Genomic DNA, 18862 nt, shown 5'->3' with positions numbered 1-18862 from the left:
GGCCCGCGGTGGTTTTGTTTCTTAGAGCATCTTGCACTTTAGGAGATTTCAAATGACCCCGTCCTGCTTTTGTGTGTGGTGTGACCAATGGTGTGCCCGGGGCACTAACTCAAAGGAACCCCTCCCCCCGCCCCCCCTAGTTGCTAGTGAGTCGTGCAGGGGCCGTGGAGCACTGTAGTGTGTGAGAGCTTTGGCTGTAGACTCGCCAGCCCCGGCCCCGCTGGGCTGTCGGTTTCCTGCTTCTCCTCTCCTCCTGTTTTCATGTGAACTGCCTGAGTAAAAACCACTCTCAAAGGGCTCTGCTGGCTCTGCCTGGGAGCTCTTTGAAAGCAAAAGATGAGACTTTGTTTTATTTGGTAGACAGTGGTGGCTTGGTAAATCCTTTTCATGGTCTGAGTGTTAAGCTAAGCTGTGAGCTGCTGCTGCTGCCTGGCTGTGCCCTGTGCTGGGAGCCACCCTGGCAGCCAGAGCAGGAGCAGGAGGTGGTCAGGGTGAAGGTGTTAGGAGTGGGAAGGGTGAGCTGGGTTTCCAAGCCACGCCTGGGTTTAACTGGCCTTCTCTTGCCACTGTGTCATGTAAGTAGCTGCTTCCCTGTCCTGCCTTTCCCTTGGGCTCCCCCAGTTCATGCTGAAGATGATTTAGCAAAAAACCTTCCTTCACCTTTTAGAAGTTGATCCTGACATTGACATGAAGGCCAAGGCTGAGTTTTGTCACCTGAAGGATGTTAGAGGTTGCAATTGGAGCAAAAACAAAAATAAACCCAACAACAGTAACTCAGTAAAGAGTTCCCAGCCTGTAGGAGCTACCTGAAGCTATTGACACGATCTCAACACACCCCAACCAGTCAAGGAATGTATATAATACTGCTCTGTGTTTTACAGTAAGGTTTGTTGCTCTCAGACTGTGTAAAACAAAATTTATTCATGTTTTCTGCATATTAAAAGAATCTTATTGTACCAATTGGTAAAACTATTAAATGCATATAAAACCTCTCCTGCCTCTGCTTCCTCTTCTCCACTTCCACCCTTCGCCTCCAAGCCTTTCCCCACCCCCCGGGGCTGGCCCTTGGCCTCGCTCTGTGCTCTTCACAGAGGGGTGGAGGGGCTGGGAGGGACCTCGAAAGGGCTCCACCTCCCCGTGGGATGGGAGGCAGTGGGTTGAGGGGAGGTTTGGGTTGGGCAGCAGGAATAGCTTCCCTAGGTGAGGGGTTGGAAGAGGCTGCCCGGGGAGGAGGTGGAGTCCCCATCCCTGAGGGTCTCCAGGAAGCTGCAGCTGTGGTGCCTCAGGAGGTGGTGCAGTGCTGAGGGTAGCTGGGAGAGGGTGGGACTCACAGGTCTGCTCCAAGCTGGATGAGTCTGTGCTGCAGTGCAGCCCCCTGCCAGGGCAGGCTCACCCAGGAGCACATCCAGCTGCAGCTGGAAGGTCTCCAGGGGAGACTCCACCACCTCCCTGGGCAGCCTGCTGCAGGGCTCCAGCAGCCTCACAGGGAAAAAGCTTTGCCATGTGTGCCCCATGGACCCTCTGCTGCAGCTTGCACCCCTGCCCCTTCTGCAGGCCCTTGGTGCCAGCTGGAGGGACACAGCTCTCACAAGGGAGGGTTTGTAGGGAGCTCTGTGGATGGAGCTGGGTTTGCTGGGGGGGTCCAGTGCTGTCCTGGAGGGAGAGGTGGTGCATCCAGACTGGTGCTGGGGGCTCACAGCTGGAGAGCTGTGTTTGGAGCTGGGTGATGTTTCCATGCTGCTGCCCTTCCCCTGGGCTCCTGACTGCCCACTGTGCTCTGGAGCTGGTGGGTGCTTGGCTCTACTTCCAGTCAGTTCTTTTCTTTAAGGGCTTGGGAGCTGAGCTCTGGGAGCAGCCAAAGCCCCCCAAGGGAGAGGGGAAAGGGAACAACCCTTGCTAGTGCAGCTCTGGCAGAGCTGTGTGGCCTCAGCAGTTGGACTTGCAGCCTTCAGCTCCACTTCAGGTGCTTGACAAAGCCCAGGGAGCACCTGGGCCCTGCTCCCCCCTTTCCCTCCTCAGCAGGATGGAGCAGCAGCTCCTCTGGAGCAGCTGTGGACACAAGAGGCTGGTTCCTGGTTCTGTGGTCTGGGGGTTGCTGGGCTGGTTCTGGTCCTAGTTTCACTACTGGACTTTTGGAGGCAACCCTTTTGTGCCCAGGAGCAGTGTGTCAGAGGAAGGGGATGGGAATGTGCAGCTCACTGTTCCAGTGGCCACAGCGTGGGCTGAAAGGCTCCAGGAGCCCCCCAGGTGCTCAGTGAACCAAGCCCAGCTGTCAGCATCGCTGAGGAGGGGCAGCTGGGGCAGGGGAGAAGCCCCTGCAGGCAGAGGGGCACCAGGAGGGGCACTGAGCCCTGTTCCCCCCTGCCAAGAGGAGGCTCTGGTGCTGCTGTGCAGGTGAAGGGCAGCCAGTGCCAGGCTCCAAACTGTAAAGAAACCAAATCAATACCCAGAATAGTTTAAAAAGCTTTTAATGGACTGAAAGACACCAGGAAAAGAAAGGAAATCTTGTAGGAAAGATGCACTGAAGTCATTTATTGATTGCTTTCCAGGACAGTCAGAATCTCTCTACTTGGGAGCAAGTTCTTTGCAGCAAAGGACTCCTCCTGCTTCACCACCACCGCGACCCCCGTGGAGGCTGCTCCCTCCCCCTCCCCCCCGGGGTTACAGGTAGCTGTGGTGCAGGGCAGGGGACGGAGGGCAGAGGGCTTGGGGACGGCACAGCTTCTCCAGAGGGTCAGTAAAAGCAGCAAGGCCAATTAGCAGAGGGGAGGGCCCGGGAGAGGGGGCAGGAGCGAGGGGCTGGGCAGGAGCGAGGGGCTGGGCAGGAGCGAGGGGCTGGGCGCTAGCCCTGGGCGTTCCACAGCTGGAGCTGTCTGCAGAGGACATTCAACTGTCGGCACAGCACGGCCTGCAGGGGCCACCTCCTACCCGCCCCGGGCCGGCTGCGGCCAGGGGAGCAGCCGCTGGCCGTGGACAGCCACCGGGGGATGTGTGTGGAAGGGAGGGGGCAGCAGGCTCGGGCGAGTGGCGTCTGCCATGGCAGCAACGTCCATTGCCAGCAATGGAGCTCCTCTGGCACCCATCCTGAGCCAGAGTGCAAAAGGAGGGAGGCAGCAGGGTGCTGGGGGGGTTCAGTTCTCATTTAAACTCCCTCCCCACAGCCTGGCAGGTTCAGGTGTGAGCCCAGCCTGCCCCAGCTTGCCCCCCCTGGGCCAGGGGCTGCTAGCAGTGAGCCCCCACCCCTGCTTCTGTTCCTCTCCTCCTGCTCCCCTTCTTGTAACAGGGCCCCAGCCTCCTGCTCAGTCCCTGTGGTGCAGCCCCGGGGGGGTGGCACTGCCAGGCTGTGGGTGGCAGTGCCAGGCTGTGCTAGGCACTGGGGTGTCCATCCCAGGGACAGTTGTGTGCGTTTCCAGCAGCCAGCCCTCCCCTCTTTGGATGCAGCACCCCCAGAGCCTCGGGGGGGCTGGCAGTAGCATATATCTCTCTCTAGCTCTATATATCTCTAGCTATAGCTTTTACCTCCAAAATTAGAATGTGAATGTTACAAACCCCCCCTGAAATGCCCACCTGCCACCAAGAGTAGAAAACAAACCACAACCACACCAGCCCCAAAGGGTGAAAGCAGAAGGAGGGCTGGCTCCTGCTGCAGACAATGCTGAACACCCCCAGCCCTGCCCCCTCCAGCTGGCTGCAGGGCAGCTGAGCCACACACAGAGGGCTGCTGGCTTCCCCCCAGCACCAACCAGGCTGGGGCAAGGGAGGGGGGAAAAGCAACTCCACCTTTTGGCTTGGAATCCACCAGGGCAGGAGACTGCTGAGCAGCGGAGGGCAGGGGGGTGGGGGCAGGAGGGGGCTGGCTTTGTACTGGCTGAGCAAAGCAGTGTCCTTAAGTCAACATAAAAATGACCTGAGAAATGTCACAAGCCTGGAGCCAGTGGGTTTGGAATTGCTTCTGTACAGAGTAGAAAGAAGAGGAGGAGGAGGAGGCGGCCAGGCACACACCCAGGCAGCAGCCACACACACAGAGGGGGGCGGGCGGCAGCCGCGGCCTCCTGGCCCTCCGCCCGCAGCCAAGCCCCGCTCAGACAGATACAGCTCTCAGCTTAGTTCTTTGCATTGTGTATTCATTGTACCAGTGCAATAACATTGTCAAAAAGAGGAGGAGCTGCTCCCCAGGGGCCCCCAGCCCCCGGGGGGCAGAGGCGGAGCAGGGAGCTTTACACTTGTTTGGTTGGTGGTGTCGGTGGGCGAGGTACACCTTAAGCAGAGCTCTGTGTTAAGGGGATCTCAGCAGCAGGCTTGCTTGGCTCAGCCTCCTTCTCCTCCCCAGCTTTGTCCTCTGGCTCCAGCTGCTCACCACTCTTCAGGCTCTCCTGGAGCTGCTGGCGGCGCTGCACCTCTGCCTTCAGGTTCTCCAAGTCTTTTTGGCTGGAGGGGCAAGCAGGAGGGGAGCAAGCATTAGCGGGGGGGGAGCACAGGGACAGGTGGTGGGCAAGAGGGGGAGGCTCTGAACAGGCTGCCCAGGGAGGCTGTGGCTGCCTCCTGCCCTGGGGGGTTCAAGGCCAGGCTGGATGAGGCCCTGAGCAGCTGAGTCTGGCTGAGAGGTGTCCCTGGGCACGGGGGGGAGGTTGGAGGAGAGGAGCTCTGAGCTCCCTTCCAGCCTGAGCCATAAGGATTCTGTGAGCCTGCCCTCTTCTGCCAGGAGCCAGCAACCCCTGAGCAGGGCCAGGGGCTTGGCTTGCCCTCTGGTTGTGAACCAAGGGGGCCCAGGACCTGGCCCTGGAGTGGCCAGGGGGTGAGTGTTGATAGCCCCAGAAGACACAGCCCCAGCTCAGCTCTCCCTCCCCCCACAACTCAAACTTTCAACCAAAAGCCTGAGAGACAACTCAGAGTGGGGGAAAAAGCCAAACATTTCCAGGAGTGGTGCTGCTTAGAGTGGTCTGGATGAGGATGAGGAGGATCAGGGCCAGTAGCAGTGCTCCCTGCAAACAAACCCTGCAGGGCTGGGGCAGGAGCCCCTCAAGATGTGCTTCCAGCCCCTGCCCTGCTGAGCAGCCTGGGCTGGGGCAGAGCCAGGGCTGCTCCTCCCTGCTGGGCAGAGACCGCTGCCTGTGCCCCACCCCCTCCCCCCTGCACATGGAGGTGAGCAGAGGAATGCCACTGCTGCTGGGGGCATGGGCTGAGGAGGTGAGGAGGGGAGAGGTGAGCTCCTGGCTGCTTCCAGAGAGAGCCAGGGGGCAAGGCACAGAGTGGTGACCTTGCCCAGAGCTCCACCAGCTCTGCAGGGCAGGTGCCTGATGCCCTCAGCTCCAGAGGGCAGCCTGGGGGAGGTCAGCTTGCTGCTGAGGGCTGCAGGCTGGGGAGGGACTCCTGATGATCTGTGCAGTGTTCCCCCAGGCAGGTGCTTGAGTGCCACTGAGGGCCCTGCAGGGCATCCCCTCAGCAGTGCTCAGGGAGCCTGCAGGGCACCCAGCAGCACCCAGCAGCCTTTCTGCAGCAGGGAGCCTCTGAGCTGGCTGAGGGCAGAGGCTGGGCCTGGGACTCCCTGCCAGGGAAGCAGGCAGGGGGTTCTGCTGCCCCAGCAGCAAAGCTAAGCCAAGCCTCCAGCTCTGCCCCCCGGGGCTTCACTCTACCTTAGTGGAATGAAGAGAATCCCATTGATAATGTTGAGCTGCTCCAGGACACTGGCCATGCTGGGAGCTGTGAACTGCAGGAGAGGGAGAGAGGCAAAGTCAAAACCCAGACACAACTCACAGCTCCTAAGCAGCTCCAGACACCGACAGCCTGAGCAGCTGAGGCCTCCTGGGGCACAGGCAGCTGGCACAGGCTCTGTTCTCTGCCTCCTTGTGCCCCTCAGCTGGAAAGCAGCATCCAGAGGTGCCCAGCCAGACCCTGGGGGTGACCTCCCCTCCGAGGGGAGCACTGCCCACACAGCTCAGGTGGCTGCAGAGGAGGTGCCAGCTCCTGCAGTGCCCACAGAGCTCAGGTGCCTGCAGAGGAGGTGCCAGCTCCTGCAGTGCCCACAGAGCTCAGGTGCCTGCAGAGGAGGTGCCAGCTCCTGCAGTGCCCACAGAGCTCAGGTGCCTGCAGAGGAGGTGCCAGCTCCTGCAGTGCCCACACAGCTCAGGTGCCTGCAGAGGAGGTGCCAGCTCCTGCAGTGCCCACAGAGCTCAGGTGCCTGCAGAGGAGGTGCCAGCTCCTGCAGTGCCCACACAGCTCAGGTGCCTGCAGAGGAGGTGCCAGCTCCTGCAGTGCCCACACAGCTCAGGTGCCTGCAGAGGAGGTGCCAGCTCCTGCAGTGCCCACACAGCTCAGGTGCCTGCAGAGGAGGTGCCAGCTCCTGCAGTGCCCAGGTGCCTGGTTAGGTTTCTTTGTCTCCTCCCAGTGCTGTAGCCAGGGTGGAGTCTTGACCCACTGGTTCAGGGCTTGAGCCCTTAGCTGGGCTCTGCCTCCTGGACTTGGCCATTGCCTTGGTTCAGGACCCTCCAGCTGCTGCCAGCTGCTGCCCAGCTCTGCCCAGGGAAGAAACCCAACCCCCTCCTTGCAGAGCAGGAGTCCCTTCTAGCAGGGACTCTGCAGCTGGGGGCCTCCTGCCCAACCTGCTGGATCCTGGTCCCCAGGCAGCTGCTGGTGCAGGGCAGGGCAGGGCCAGCACCCCCAGCACCCCCAGCAGCAGCAGAGGAGCTGCTGGGTGCTCCCCTCCACGTGCCACAGTGGGGCTGGCACAGAGGAGCTGCAGCTGCAGGGGCAGATAAGAGCAGCTGGGGCTGGCCCAAGAGGCCTCAGCCTGGCCCTGCTCCACAGGGGGCGGGGCAGGGCGGGGCAGGGTGGGGCAGGGCTCTGCTGCCCATCCTCCCCACACCACAAGGTGCTGGGGAGCAGAACCAAGAGCCCTGCTGGGGGGGGCCAGGCTTGAGCAGAGGTGTGCCAGGCCCCTGCACTGCCCAGCACCTCCTGGGCACCTGCCCTGGGTCTCCTGCAACGCAGCTGCTGCACTCAGGGGGCTCAGGAGGAAGAGCCCAGAGGAGCTCTGCTCAGAAGGGGAAGGGCAAAGGTCCAGCCCAAGCTCTCTGAGCCTCTGCAGGGTCCTGCTGCCCATGGAGGGTCTGCAGCTGGCACCAGCACCTCCTGCCCATGGAGGCTCTGCAGCTGGCACCAGCACCTCCTGCCCATGGAGGCTCTGCAGCTGGCACCAGCACCTCCTGGCCAGGCAGCATCTGCAGGCCTGTGCCCAGGTGTCCTTGAGGAGCAGGCGGCAGGGGGCTGTGCGGGCAGGGGGCTGTGCGGGCAGGGGGTCAGGGCGGCAGGGGGCTGTGCGGGCAGGGGGCTGTGCGGGCAGGGGGCTGTGCGGGCAGGGGGTCAGGGCGGCAGGGGGCTGTGCGGGCAGGGGGCTGTGCGGGCAGGGGGCTGTGCGGGCAGGGGGTCAGGGCGGCAGGGGGCTGTGCGGGCAGGGGGCTGTGCGGGCAGGGGGTCAGGGCGGCAGGGGGCTGTGCGGGCAGGGGGCTGTGCGGGCAGGGGGCTGTGCCGGCAGGGGGCCGCGGGGGCAGGGGGCCGTGCCGGCAGGGGGCCGTGCCGGCAGGGGGCTGCGCGGGCAGGGGGCCGTGCGGGCAGGGGGCCGTGCCGGCAGGGGGCCGTGCCGGCAGGGGGCCGTGCGGGCAGGGGGCCGTGCCGGCAGGGGGCCGTGCCGGCAGGGGGCCGTGCGGGCAGGGGGCCGTGCCGGCAGGGGGCCGTGCCGGCAGGGGGCCGTGCCGGCAGGGGGCTGTGCCGGCAGGGGGCCGTGCCGGCAGGGGGCTGTGCCGGCAGGGGGCCGTGCCGGCAGGGGGCTGTGCCGGCAGGGGGCTGTGCCGGCAGGGGGCTGTGCCGGCAGGGGGCTGTGCCCGCTGCCCCAGCCTGGGTACCTTCAGGGGCACGATGTTGGCGTTGGAGCCGTTCTTGTAGATCTCGTTCATGGTGCGCTGCAGGGCCACGGCCTGCTGGGTCAGGTACTTCAGGTACTCCGAGCTCTCTTTGGTCTTCTCGTGGTGCTCTCCGAGCTGGGCAGGGAGAGAGGAGGGGAACAGAGCCCCAGACAACGAATCACCGACACAGACCACGGCAGCCCCACGGCAGGGCCCATGGCGGCCCCCACGGCAAGCCCAACAGCAGCCCCACGGCAGCCCCATGGCAGCCCCATGGCAGTGCCCACGGCAGGCCCCCTCCTGCTCCCTGCTGGCTCAACAGCCTCACAGAAACTCCTCAGCGCTGCCCTGCACCCCCCAGCCTTCCACCCAAACACAGAGGCTGCTCCAGGAGCCTGCCTGTCAGGCTGGCACAGCCCCAGCGGGCAGGAGCAGGCCTGCAGGGTGAGCAGCATCCCCCAGCAGGCTGCCAGGCAGCCCTGAGTCACAGCTGCAGACCTGCTGGGACACAGCTGCTGGGGCAGAGCTAGGGCTGGGGCAGAGCTGCTGGGGCAGAGCTAGGGCTGGGACACAGCTGCTGGGGCAGAGCTAGGGCTGGGGCAGAGCTGCTGGGGCAGAGCTAGGGCTGGGGCAGAGCTGCTGGGGCAGAGCTAGGGCTGGGGCAGAGCTGCTGGGGCAGAGCTGCTGGGGCAGAGCTGCTGGGGCAGAGCTGCTGGGGCAGAGCTAGGGCTGGGGCAGAGCTGCTGGGGCAGAGCTAGGGCTGGGGCAGAGCTGCTGGGGCAGACCCAGGGCTGGGGCAGAGCTGCTGGGGCAGACCCAGGGCTGGGGCAGACCCAGGGCTGGGGCACGGCACAGGGCTGCGAGCCGGAGGAGCTGCTGCCCGTGGAGCAGCTGGGCTCCAAGCTCTGCTGGGGCTGGCATACAAAGGGCAGGTCCTGCAAACAGTGCCCAGCACACAGCAGCTCTGAGTGCCCTGGCACCAGCAGAAGCTTCTGCCCAGCACAAGGCACAGCGAGAACAAAGCTGCAGGAGGCGGCAGGAGGCTGGCAGCAGGACAGAGCTCGGCACAGGGCAGCAGCTCTGCCCCAGCCCTACAAAGGACATTCCCTGCTGCCTGCTCAGAGCTGGCCCCAGGCTCCAGGCCCTGCTCTGCTGGGGCAGGGAAGGGGCAGGCCCCAGGGGGCAGGCCCCAGGGGGCAGGGCAGGCTCCTCACCTGGTTTTTGTAGATGGTGTAACCTTCCTTCTCGTGCTGCAGCGCCGAGCGGAACTCCGCCTTGCTCTCGTACACACGGGCGACCAAGTGGTGGCTGAGGGAGGGAGGAGGCCTCAGAGGGACAGGCACGGAGCAGAGACAGCTCTGCACCACAGCAGCCATGGCCTTCACCTGCCCAGGGCCAGGCTGAAAGCCTCCACACAGTGGGAAAGGAGCCAGAGCCCAGGGGTGCCTTCTGCCCACCCCACGCTGGGGCTGACGCTGCCCTGGGCTGGGGCTCTGTACAGGCTGGGGGGCACAGACAGCAGCACAGCCTGGGGGGGACAGACAGCAGCACAGCCTGGGCTGGGGGGGCACAGACAGCAGCACAGCCTGGGCTGGGGGGGCACAGACAGCAGCACAGCCTGGGCTGGGGGGGACAGACAGCAGCACAGCCTGGGCTGGGGGGGACAGACAGCAGCACAGCCTGGGGGGGACAGACAGCAGCACAGCCTGGGCTGGGGCTCTGGGACAGGCTGGGGGGGCACAGACAGCAGCACAGCCTGGGGGGGACAGACAGCAGCACAGCCTGGGCTGGGGCTCTGGGACAGGCTGGGGGGGCACAGACAGCAGCACAGCCTGGGGGGGCACAGACAGCAGCACAGCCTGGGGGGGACAGACGGCAGCACAGCCTGGGCTGGGGCTCTGTACAGGCTGGGGGGGCACAGACAGAGAGCTCTGGCACGCAGCTGCCTGCTCCCAGGCTCCAGAGCAATCCCATCTCAGCCTCCCCCTCCAGCCTCCACCCCACACACATCTTCCTGCTGAGAGCCCACAGGGAGCAGGCTCATCCTGGCGCCCCCTGGGGCAAGCAGCACTCCAGCAGCTCCCACAGCTGGGCACCACCAAGCCAACCACCCCGGATGCTGCACCGCGGCCTCCCGGGGGCCCCAGGCCAGGACACAGGCAGCTCAGAGCCCTCTGATCAGAGCAGGGGGTGGGATGTAGCCCACCCAGCCCCCTCCCCTGCCTCACCTCAGTGCAACCTTCAGAGACTTGGAGCCGTGGTACTTGGAGCTGATGGCCAGGGCGTTCTCCAGGAAGCGGAGGGAGAGGTCGTACTCCATCACCCCGTGCAGCACCAGGCCAATGTTGTTCTGCACACACAAGTCAGGCAAGGGCAGAGCCACACTGCAGTCAGTGCTCCAGAACAGCAGGGCCAGACAGGGCCTCCCCCTGCTTGGAAAGGCTGCAGCAGCCACATCCCCCCAGCAGCCACAACCTCCCCCCAGCAGCCGCCACCCCCCCCCCCAGCACCCCCAGCAGCCACCCCCCCAGCTCAAAGGCTGCCAGGAGACTCCCCTTCCCTTCCCTTCCCTTCAGGAGCTCGGTGCAAAGGAGCCAGACAAGAGACCAGGAGCTCACAGGGCCAGGCTAAAGGAAGGAACCTGCTCAGGGCCTGCAGGCCTCAGCCCCCACCCTCGGTGTCCCAGTGGTCTCCAGCCCCACAGCCTGGCTCAGCTTCCCAGCCCTTGGTCACCACAGAATGGGCTGGGCTGGAAGGGGCCTCCAAAGGTCATCCAGTCTGACCTGCCCCCAGTCAGCAGGGACACCCCCACCTAGAGCAGGCTGCCCAGGGCCCTGTCCAGCCTCACCTTCAGTCACCTCCAGGGAAGGAGCCTCAACCACCTCCCTGGGCAACCTGTTCCAGTGTTCCACCACCCCCAGAGGAAAGGCCAGCAGCGACCCAGGGAGGGCCAAGCAGGGTGTGTGTGGTGTGCCCAGGCCCAGAGGTGAGGCCCCTGAGGGCTGGGCAGGAGTACTCACATCCAAGAGGGCCATTTCTGGGTGGTCCTCCCCGAAGACCAGCAGCATGAGGTAGCGAGCGCGGTACAGCAGGCTGAGCGCCGTGGAGAGCTGGCTGTTTGCAAAGCAGTACAGGGCAAGGTGCATCTGCAGCACAGGGACCCAGCATCAGGCCCTGCCCTCTCTGCTCAGCTCCTGCCCTCAGCCCCACACAGACCAAAAGCTCTGCCTGGTGCGGTTCAGCAGAGGGTTGCCAGCCCCGGGGCAGGCCCACGGCTGGAGCGGTTCATCTGCCTCCCTCCCCCACCCCCAGGGGCCCTGCAGGGCTGCCCCAGCTGTCTCCCACTTTCTGATGGGGAGTTCTCTCAGGCCAGGGCAGAGCCCACAGAATTACTGAACACAAGTGAAGAGCCAGCAGGCAGGCAGCACCTCCTGCCCCCAGCTGACAAGCCCTGGCCCCCTGCAGCCTCCCGGCGCAGACCCCAAGGGCCTCAGGGTGCAAACCATCAGAACCAGAACCTCTGCCGGGCCTGGGGGAAGAGCAGGGCTGCAGGGGGAGGGCTGCAGCTGCCTTCCAGACACAGCCAGGCTGAGAGAGGGCAGGAGGGGGGAGCCAGGAGGTGCTGCTGCCCCCAGCAGCCTTACTCACGTATTCCTGGATGGTGTTGGGGTGCTCGATGCCCAGCACCCTCTCGCTCATTAGCACCGCCTTCTGCTGATTGCTTAAGGCCTGGGCAGGGCAGAGAGACCCAAGGGCAGTCACACAGAGGGCTCCTGAGCGAGGCAGGAGCGGGGGTGGGCAGGCAGGAGGAGTGAGCAGCCCCTGCCCAGGCCCTGCTTACCTCTGAGTAATCCCCCATGATGTAGTTGAGTCGAGCCAGCAGCCTCAGGCAGGCACAGATTTCCACATGCATAGCACCATACACATTGTTGAACAGGTTTAAGGCTTCATTGATGAGCTCACAGCCCTCCTTCAAGAAACCTGCAAGGGGTTGGGGGGGCAGGATGTCTGGGTGCCAACCAACCCTGCCTCTGCTGGGGGGGGCACTGCAGGGGTCCTCTGACCTCCAGCAGCCACTGCCTGGGCAAGGGCTGAGGCTGGCAGGAGGAAACTGCCACCCTGCAGCCACCCTGCAGCCACCCTGCAGCCAGCCTGGGTCCCTGTAGGTGACTTCACAGCCAGTTGCTGCTCCAGGCCATGATCCTCTACCAGAGTGGGGAGTGGAGGCAGGGTGATTTTATGTGGGGGCAAAGCAGCTCTCATGTCTAAGGGTTAAAGCATACAAGGAGAGCTTCTGGTGGCCTTTCAGGGCTCCATCAGAAAGCCTGGGACAGAGGTTTGAGCCTTGAGGACAAGGGCTGATGGCCTGAACTCAGAGAGGGAGGCTCAGACTGGAGAGAAGGGAGAGATGTTTGCCAGTGAGGGTGGTGAGAGGGGGGAGCTGCCCACCCCTGGCAGCACTGCAGGGCAGGGGCTGTGGGGCTCAGGCTGCAGAGGTCACTGCTGACTCCAGGGGGCTTGGGCTGGGCGGCCTTGAGAGCTCCCTTCCGACCCAGCCCAGCCTGTGGCTGGCAGTGGCTGTGCCACACACCCTCTGCTCCTCCTCCCACCCTCTGCTCCTCCTCCCTCCAGCAGCTGCCCGGGCAGGCAGAGGCCCTGCCGGGGCTGTACCTTGCTGAACCTTTGCTTGCCCGCTCTGGAAGAAGTGGAAAGCATCTGAGGCTTTGGGGTTCACATGCTTCACCACAGGGAAGATGTTGAGGATGTCCTCCTCTGTGAAGGTTGGCTTGTGCCTGTTGTCAAAGTTGTACTCCTTCAGCAGGATCTGCAGGGACCAAACACACCACAGCTGCTGGGCACCACCTGCACAGCTGCTGGGCACCACCTGCACAGCTGCTGGGCACCACCTGCACAGCTGCTGGGCACCACCTGCACAGCTGCTGGGCACAGGAGCCTGCAGGTCAGAGCCCCTGCTGCAGCACCAGCTGGGGCCAGGGCTGGGAGGAGGGCACTGCAGGTGGTGAGAGCACAGAAGCACCCAGGCTGGCAGAGGCCTCAGAGACCCTCAGGTTTTTATTACCTCTCACCCAACACCTCCTGACAACTCAGCCTTGGCTCCAAGTGCCACAGCCAAGGCTTTATGGAACCCCTCCAGGGGTGGGGACTCCACCACCTCCCTGGGCAGCACATCCCAGTGGCCACTTACTAAGTGCCTCATCCAGACCCTCCCCTGCTCCAGTCTGGCTCTGCTGCCCGTGTCCTAGGACCAGAGCACTGCTCCTGGTCCAGCAGTGCAGCTCTCCTGCTGGGAGAGCTCTCTTCTCTTCCCTGTTCTTTGTGACCCGTGCCTGGGGAGCTGAAGGTTTCCATCTCCCACTGCTCTTTGTCTCCACACTCACCCAGGAGAGCCCCCAGGGCTCACTGAGGCCAGGCTGGAGGTGGCTCTGGGCAGCCTGCTGTGCTGTGAGCTGTCCCTGCCCCTGGCAGGGGCTTGGAGCTGGCTGAGCCTTGAGCTCCCTCCCAGCCCTGGCAGCTCTGTGGTTGTGTGCCTGGGGCAGGGACTGCTCCTGGTTAGCTGCAGGAGAGTTCAGCTCTGCCAGCTAAACCCACTGGCTGCTCTTCAGCCCAGCAGTGTCCTGGCTTCACACAGCCTGCCCTCAGAAGCAAGCTCTTTACCCCCAACACAGATGGGTGGGAGAACCACCCCAGGGCCCCTGGGCTGAGATCAAGTCTGCTGAGCTGGGGATGCTCTGCAATCACCTCAGCAGAGGCTGGGGGGGGGTATTGTTTATTGAACTTCATACTGACAAACCCACCCAGGAGGCTGGGAGGCCAATAGCTTATCTACCACCCAGGAGGAGAGGAGCATCCTGCAGGCAGCCAGATGAGGAGGCAGCACTAAGTCAGCCTGGAACATTAACCTCCTCAGCAGCACTGCTCTCCCAGCCTGCCCCTCTGCCAGCCCAGCTCCCCTCACACCCAGAGCTCCTGGGCTCCTGCACTCTCCTCACACCCCAGGGCTGCCCCCTTGGCCCTCCCCTCCAATCCCTCCTGGGAATTCCTCCAGGGGGACTGTGGGGGTTTGAGAGGGACAGAGGGAAGCTGTGGCTCTCACCTGCACCCCAGGGGGAGGGGAAGGGACAGAGGGAAGCTGTGGCTCTCACCTGCACCCCAGGGTGAGGGGAAGGGACAGAGGGAAGCTGTGGCTCTGCCCTGCACCCCAGGGTGAGGGGAAGGGAGGGAGGGAAGCTGTGGCTCTCACCTGCACCCCAGGGTGAGGGGAAGGGACAGAGGGAAGCTGTGGCTCTCACCTGCACCCCAGGGTGAGGGGAAGGGACAGGGGGAAGCTGTGGCTCTCACCTGCACTCCAGTTTTGAGGGAGATCTCCCGCAGCAGGGTGATCTTCTGGAGGTTGTACACCTCAGCTGCTTGGTCAGCATTCTCACTGCAAAAAGCACAGCCCAGCCTCAGCTCCCAGGTGATCTGCTGCTCAAGGACATGCCCCTGCTCTGCCTGAAGGTCCCTGCACAGCTCAGTGCTTGCTGAGGGTCTGTGGATGCTGCCAGAGCTGCTCAGCAGTCCCAGGGGTGAGCTGGGCTGAGGCAGAAGCTGCCCCTGCTCTGGAGGCTGCTCCTGCCTCACCCAGCCAGCCATGGCTCTTCCTGGGGACACCCTGCTTCTGCTTCCAGCTTCTCACTGCCTGCCTGCACCTCCCAGCAGGCTCAATCACCACCTCTGTTTCAGATGCAGAAGCTGCCCTCCCCTTTGGCACCCAGGCTCCCTCCAGCCTGCCCCACCATCTCCACTGACAGATCCCTTCTGGCTGCACCCCTGCAGCTCTTGCCTGCTGCTCCCCCTGCACCACCCTGGGAGGGTTCCCTTCCCCCTCTGGCTCTCCTCCCTGCCTTTGCCTCACACATTTCATTTCAAGTTTCAGTTACACTTCCCTCCCACTGCTCCCTGCCTGATTTCCTTCTACTCTAAGCCTGCAGACCTCCCTCAGGAGCTGAAGTTTCCATTCAACCAGTCCCAAAGGCAGCTCCTAAAAGAGCAGTGAGAGCCACAGCCACCTGGGGAGGGGCCAGGCACAGGGGAGGGCAGTGTGCTCTGCTTACCATTCAAGGCTGAAGTCAAAGTAGTTCTTTGCTTCAGAGCAAATGTTCTTCCAGAGCTCCTGAGGGGTCATGCTGGCCCAGGCAGTGTTATCAGCATTGCCAAGGTTCCTGTTTTTCCTCTTCTTGTTCTTCTTCTTGGAGACCAGCTCATCAGCTGGGAGATGGGCAATGGGGTTTGGAAAGGAGCTCAGAAAGCAGTTGAGGAAGTGGCTGATGGCTGCTGACAGACCTGAGAGCTCCACACCCTGCAGAGAGACATCAGACAGCACCAGCTCTCAGGCTCTGCTCTCACCCCCAGCACACACAGCAGCAGGAGAGGCTGCCAGGAGAGGGGAAGGAAGGATGATGTAGGTCCAAGAGGTCAATCTGTCCCTCCACACACACAAGCAGCCAGTCCCACTCAGGGCTGCAGCTGGGAGAGGGACTCCAGGAAGTGCAGCTGAGGCTGGGACAGAGGCAGGAGGAGGAGGATGCTGTGGTGAAGCAACTGAAGCCTCTCAGAGGGCAAAAGCAACACTGCCTGAGAGCCAAAGGCCCTGGGAGGAGAAGAGGCTGGGACTTCACACTGAGAGGCCTTCATCCTGCCCCAGGAGGGGCTCCTCCCTGGGCAGGGGGCTCCGGGGGAAGCTGTTTCCCTCAGCTCAGGCTGCACCTAGTGCAGCACTAACAGCTCAGACTTCCTGCTGCTCAGCAGCCCCCCAGCCCTGCCTCTGGAGAGCCAGGCCCCAGCAGCTCCCTGTGGCCAGGAGTGGGCAGGGGGGAGGCAGAGGGCGAGAGGGCAGCCCCAGGCCCTACCTGGAGGTAGGTCTTGAAGATGTGCTTCGCCGAGCGGGTGATCAGCTCGCTGATGCCTATTTTCTGCCAGGGAAGAGGGAGCAAGAGTCAGCTGGCAGCAGCAGGCAGCACTGCTGCTCTTCAAGGGGCTCTCCCCAGGATCTGCAGCAGAGGCTCTGCCCCTGCAGCACAGGGAAGAGCCCCCAGGCAGGCACAGCCCTGCGCCCACACCACCTTCCAGCTGCACCCAGAGCCTGCATGGAGCACAACCAGTGCAGGGCTCCAGGTCCAGCTGTGGCACCTGGGAGTGCCTGAGGCACTGCTCTGTGCACTCCAGCCCCTGCACAGCAGGGCAGGCACTAAGGGCTGGGGAGCCAAACTCCCCATCCACCACTTGCAGGCCCTGCTCCCTCCGCCTGCTCTTCACAGGGAGCAGCCAGCTGCCCAAGCTGGAACCCACCCAGGGCAGACCCTGCCAGGGGAGCTGCCAGCTGCCAGCCTGAGGCCAGCCCTGATGCTTACAAAGATGTGATCCAGCTGGGCACGCCCAGGGGTCCTGGTGATGAAGCTGAGGACCTTGCCCAGGTAGCGCATGTTGATGCCCCGCTGGTGCATGGCCTCTGCCAGGGTAGCTCCATCCATGGGCAGCACGCTGTGGTCCAGGCAGTCCTTCACCTGCAGGGGGTGTGCAGCTCTGCTCACTGAGGGCAGGCCCCCAGGAGACAGGCAGAGTGTCTTTGGCACAGAGGACTGCATCCAAGGGGGCAGCACACCCTGGGCAGCCCAGGGAGGCAGTGGAGGCTGTGATGGTGTCCAGCAGTGACAGAACAGAGCCACAGCGTGGTCTGGGGTGCAAGGGACCCCCAAAGGTCACCCAGGCCAAGCCCTTCTGCAGCAAGCAGGGGCATCCTCAACCAGATCAGGCTGCCCAGCACAGAGAGGGGGGTGCCTGGCACAGAGAGGGGGGTGCCTGACCTCCAGCCTCAGAGCAGGGGCTCTGAGCACTCCTGGGGCTCTGGAGCCACCTTCCCTCTGCCATGGCTGAGCTAACCTGTGGAACCAGCAGGCTCAACCTCCTCTAAGGATCTGACAGCCACCACCTGAACCCACTTGCAGTGAAATGCCCCAGGGAGTTGTGCTCCTTGGCTGATAAGGGGCCTTGGCACTTGCCTCTGCAGCTGTGCTGCAGAGCTGATAAAGTCACTGAGCTGCTGTCATGGAGCAGCCCTCTGTGACACACAGAGCAGCTGGCTGTGCCCTGCCCTCACTCTGCTGCTGCAGCATTTGGGGCTCACTCCCCAGTGTGCCAACCACCTTACAAAACACCACTCAGTCCCCAAGGCCTCTGCTGATTCACTCCTCCTCTGTTTTATTGGAAGGCTAAGCAGCTGGTCTGAAAGATCATGCTGACTACAAAACTGCTGGATTTAGAGCTCAGAGGAAACTTCCCAGCAAGGACAATCCCCTCCCAGGTCAGACCAGCAGCCTCTTGGAGGGGAGGTCACCACTTTGACCCTGCCAGTGCCTGCTCTGACACAGGCAGTTTGGAGAGAGCCTTGGTAGCTCTTACTGAGGCAGGGGCAGGGGTGAGCACCCAGGATGCCTGGGACTCACAGGAGGCAGCTTTCACTGCAGATGTTGGTTAGAGCAGATCCCCAGTTCCCTCCAAAACCTTAGTCACCAACTGAGTCACAGCCAGGGCCAGGCAGCACAGTAAGCTGTGCAGGAGGCCCAGGGCCAGGGAGGGTGACTGATGTGGTCTCTGTTGGCCCAGACTTAGCAATAGCTGACAATTACCAGTGCCCAAGCCCTGAGCTGGGCTGAGGTGGGAAGAGTGGGGAAGTTCCTCCCCCTCCTGCTGGCAGCAGAGGTGTGTGGTGTGTGCTGCTCACCAGGCTTCACCACCGGTGCCCCATGGCACAGGAGGGCCCAGCCTCAGGGGAGCTCTGAAGGGGGGCACATGACTGCTGGGCCTCAGCTCCTTACCAAACCTGGGATCTGGCAGGACAGCAAGAAGGCAGCAGCATCCTTCAGCAACTGCTTCTGATCCTGCACCTCCTCCTTGCTAGACTCAGGAAAACGAACACCTAGGAGAGCAGGAGAGGAGAGCATGGAAGGTGAGCTGGGGCAGAGAGCAGTACAGACAGCACAAGGGAAGAGCAGGCAGAGTGATTCTGCCTCCCTGGGGTTCAAGGTGCTTCTTCAGGAAGTCCTCTGCTTCACCTGTTTCACTGGAAGGAGCCTGAGCTGCTCTGCTGGGTCCTTCCCCCTCACCCATTCCCAACAGAGCTGTTCACAGCCTGAACGCTGCTCTGGCCACTGCAAAGTGCTCTGCCTGCTGCCAGTGCCAAGAGTCACCTGGACAGACTGGAGTGGCAATGCTCCAGTGGCTGGACCAGCAAACAGCTCAGGTGCCAGACACTCAAGGGCCCTTTGCACACCAAAATGAAAATCAGGCTTCAAGTTCTAGCTGCAGAGCTGGTGCTGAAGCAGCCCTGGCAGGCTCCTGCTGAGGCCTTTACTGCAAGCTGAAGCCAACTGCACAGCCCTTCTGCTGCGAGCTGCACGCACACAGCCTTGGTATTCCCCCCCCCCCACAGCCTGGGGGCTGCTTCTGTGCTTCCAAATGACAAACCCACTGATTCCAGCCATGGGAAGCAGCAGCAGCAGCATGCAGCTGAGGCCTGCCTCAGGAAGGGCACCGTGACCTGCACACCACCACCTTACTCAACCAGTCCCTGCCCTCCGCCCAGCAGCAGTTCCAACTCCAACTGCTCTTTTCTGTCTGTAAGCTATTACCTTAGGATCAAATTAATTTCCTCCCCCCCTCCCTCTCCTCCTTTTCATGTGGCCTAGCAGCTGGGATGCTGGAGAATGGCAGGAAGCCTCCTGGCAGCGAGGGGCAGGCCTCCCCCGGGTGCCGCGCTGGGAGCCAGCTGGAGCGCTGCAGTCCGTTACCCTTCCCTCTCCTTGTGCCTCGTGGAGAGGCCTGCACCGTGCCCAGCCAGCTATGCTCCTGGCTCCACAACAGCAGGGGGATTTCCTTGGCTGCAGAGCCTGAGGGAGGGCACAGCC

At 63.0% G+C, this 18862-nt stretch overlaps 1 protein-coding gene across 3 annotated transcripts in view; it reads right to left on the bottom strand.

Annotated features, from left to right (window-relative positions):
• Positions 1 to 2452: 2452 nt before the first annotated feature.
• Positions 2453 to 18862, bottom strand: part of CLUH (clustered mitochondria homolog) — a 42075-nt gene continuing 25665 nt past the window's right edge. For all 3 annotated transcript variants that reach the window (XM_068154887.1, XM_068154888.1, XM_068154886.1), the window contains exons 13-26: positions 17774 to 17874; positions 16310 to 16462; positions 15809 to 15871; positions 15014 to 15258; positions 14259 to 14343; positions 12570 to 12723; positions 11740 to 11879; positions 11547 to 11627; positions 10919 to 11044; positions 10127 to 10248; positions 9113 to 9206; positions 7899 to 8033; positions 5634 to 5707; positions 2453 to 4428 (exon numbers count right to left, since the gene is read on the bottom strand). In XM_068154887.1, coding sequence (XP_068010988.1) covers positions 4260 to 4428; positions 5634 to 5707; positions 7899 to 8033; positions 9113 to 9206; positions 10127 to 10248; positions 10919 to 11044; positions 11547 to 11627; positions 11740 to 11879; positions 12570 to 12723; positions 14259 to 14343; positions 15014 to 15258; positions 15809 to 15871; positions 16310 to 16462; positions 17774 to 17874 — 1742 coding nt within the window. In that variant the 3' untranslated portion in view covers positions 2453 to 4259. The remainder of the gene's footprint in view (positions 4429 to 5633; positions 5708 to 7898; positions 8034 to 9112; positions 9207 to 10126; positions 10249 to 10918; positions 11045 to 11546; positions 11628 to 11739; positions 11880 to 12569; positions 12724 to 14258; positions 14344 to 15013; positions 15259 to 15808; positions 15872 to 16309; positions 16463 to 17773; positions 17875 to 18862) is intronic.

This window comes from Melanerpes formicivorus, unplaced genomic scaffold (genome assembly GCF_026170545.1).
Source record: "Melanerpes formicivorus ecotype bairdi unplaced genomic scaffold, bMelFor1.0.p_v2 SCAF_29, whole genome shotgun sequence".
In the NCBI taxonomy this organism is placed as follows: domain Eukaryota; kingdom Metazoa; phylum Chordata; class Aves; order Piciformes; family Picidae; genus Melanerpes; species Melanerpes formicivorus.
This window is presented reverse-complemented; position numbering and strand designations above follow the sequence as displayed.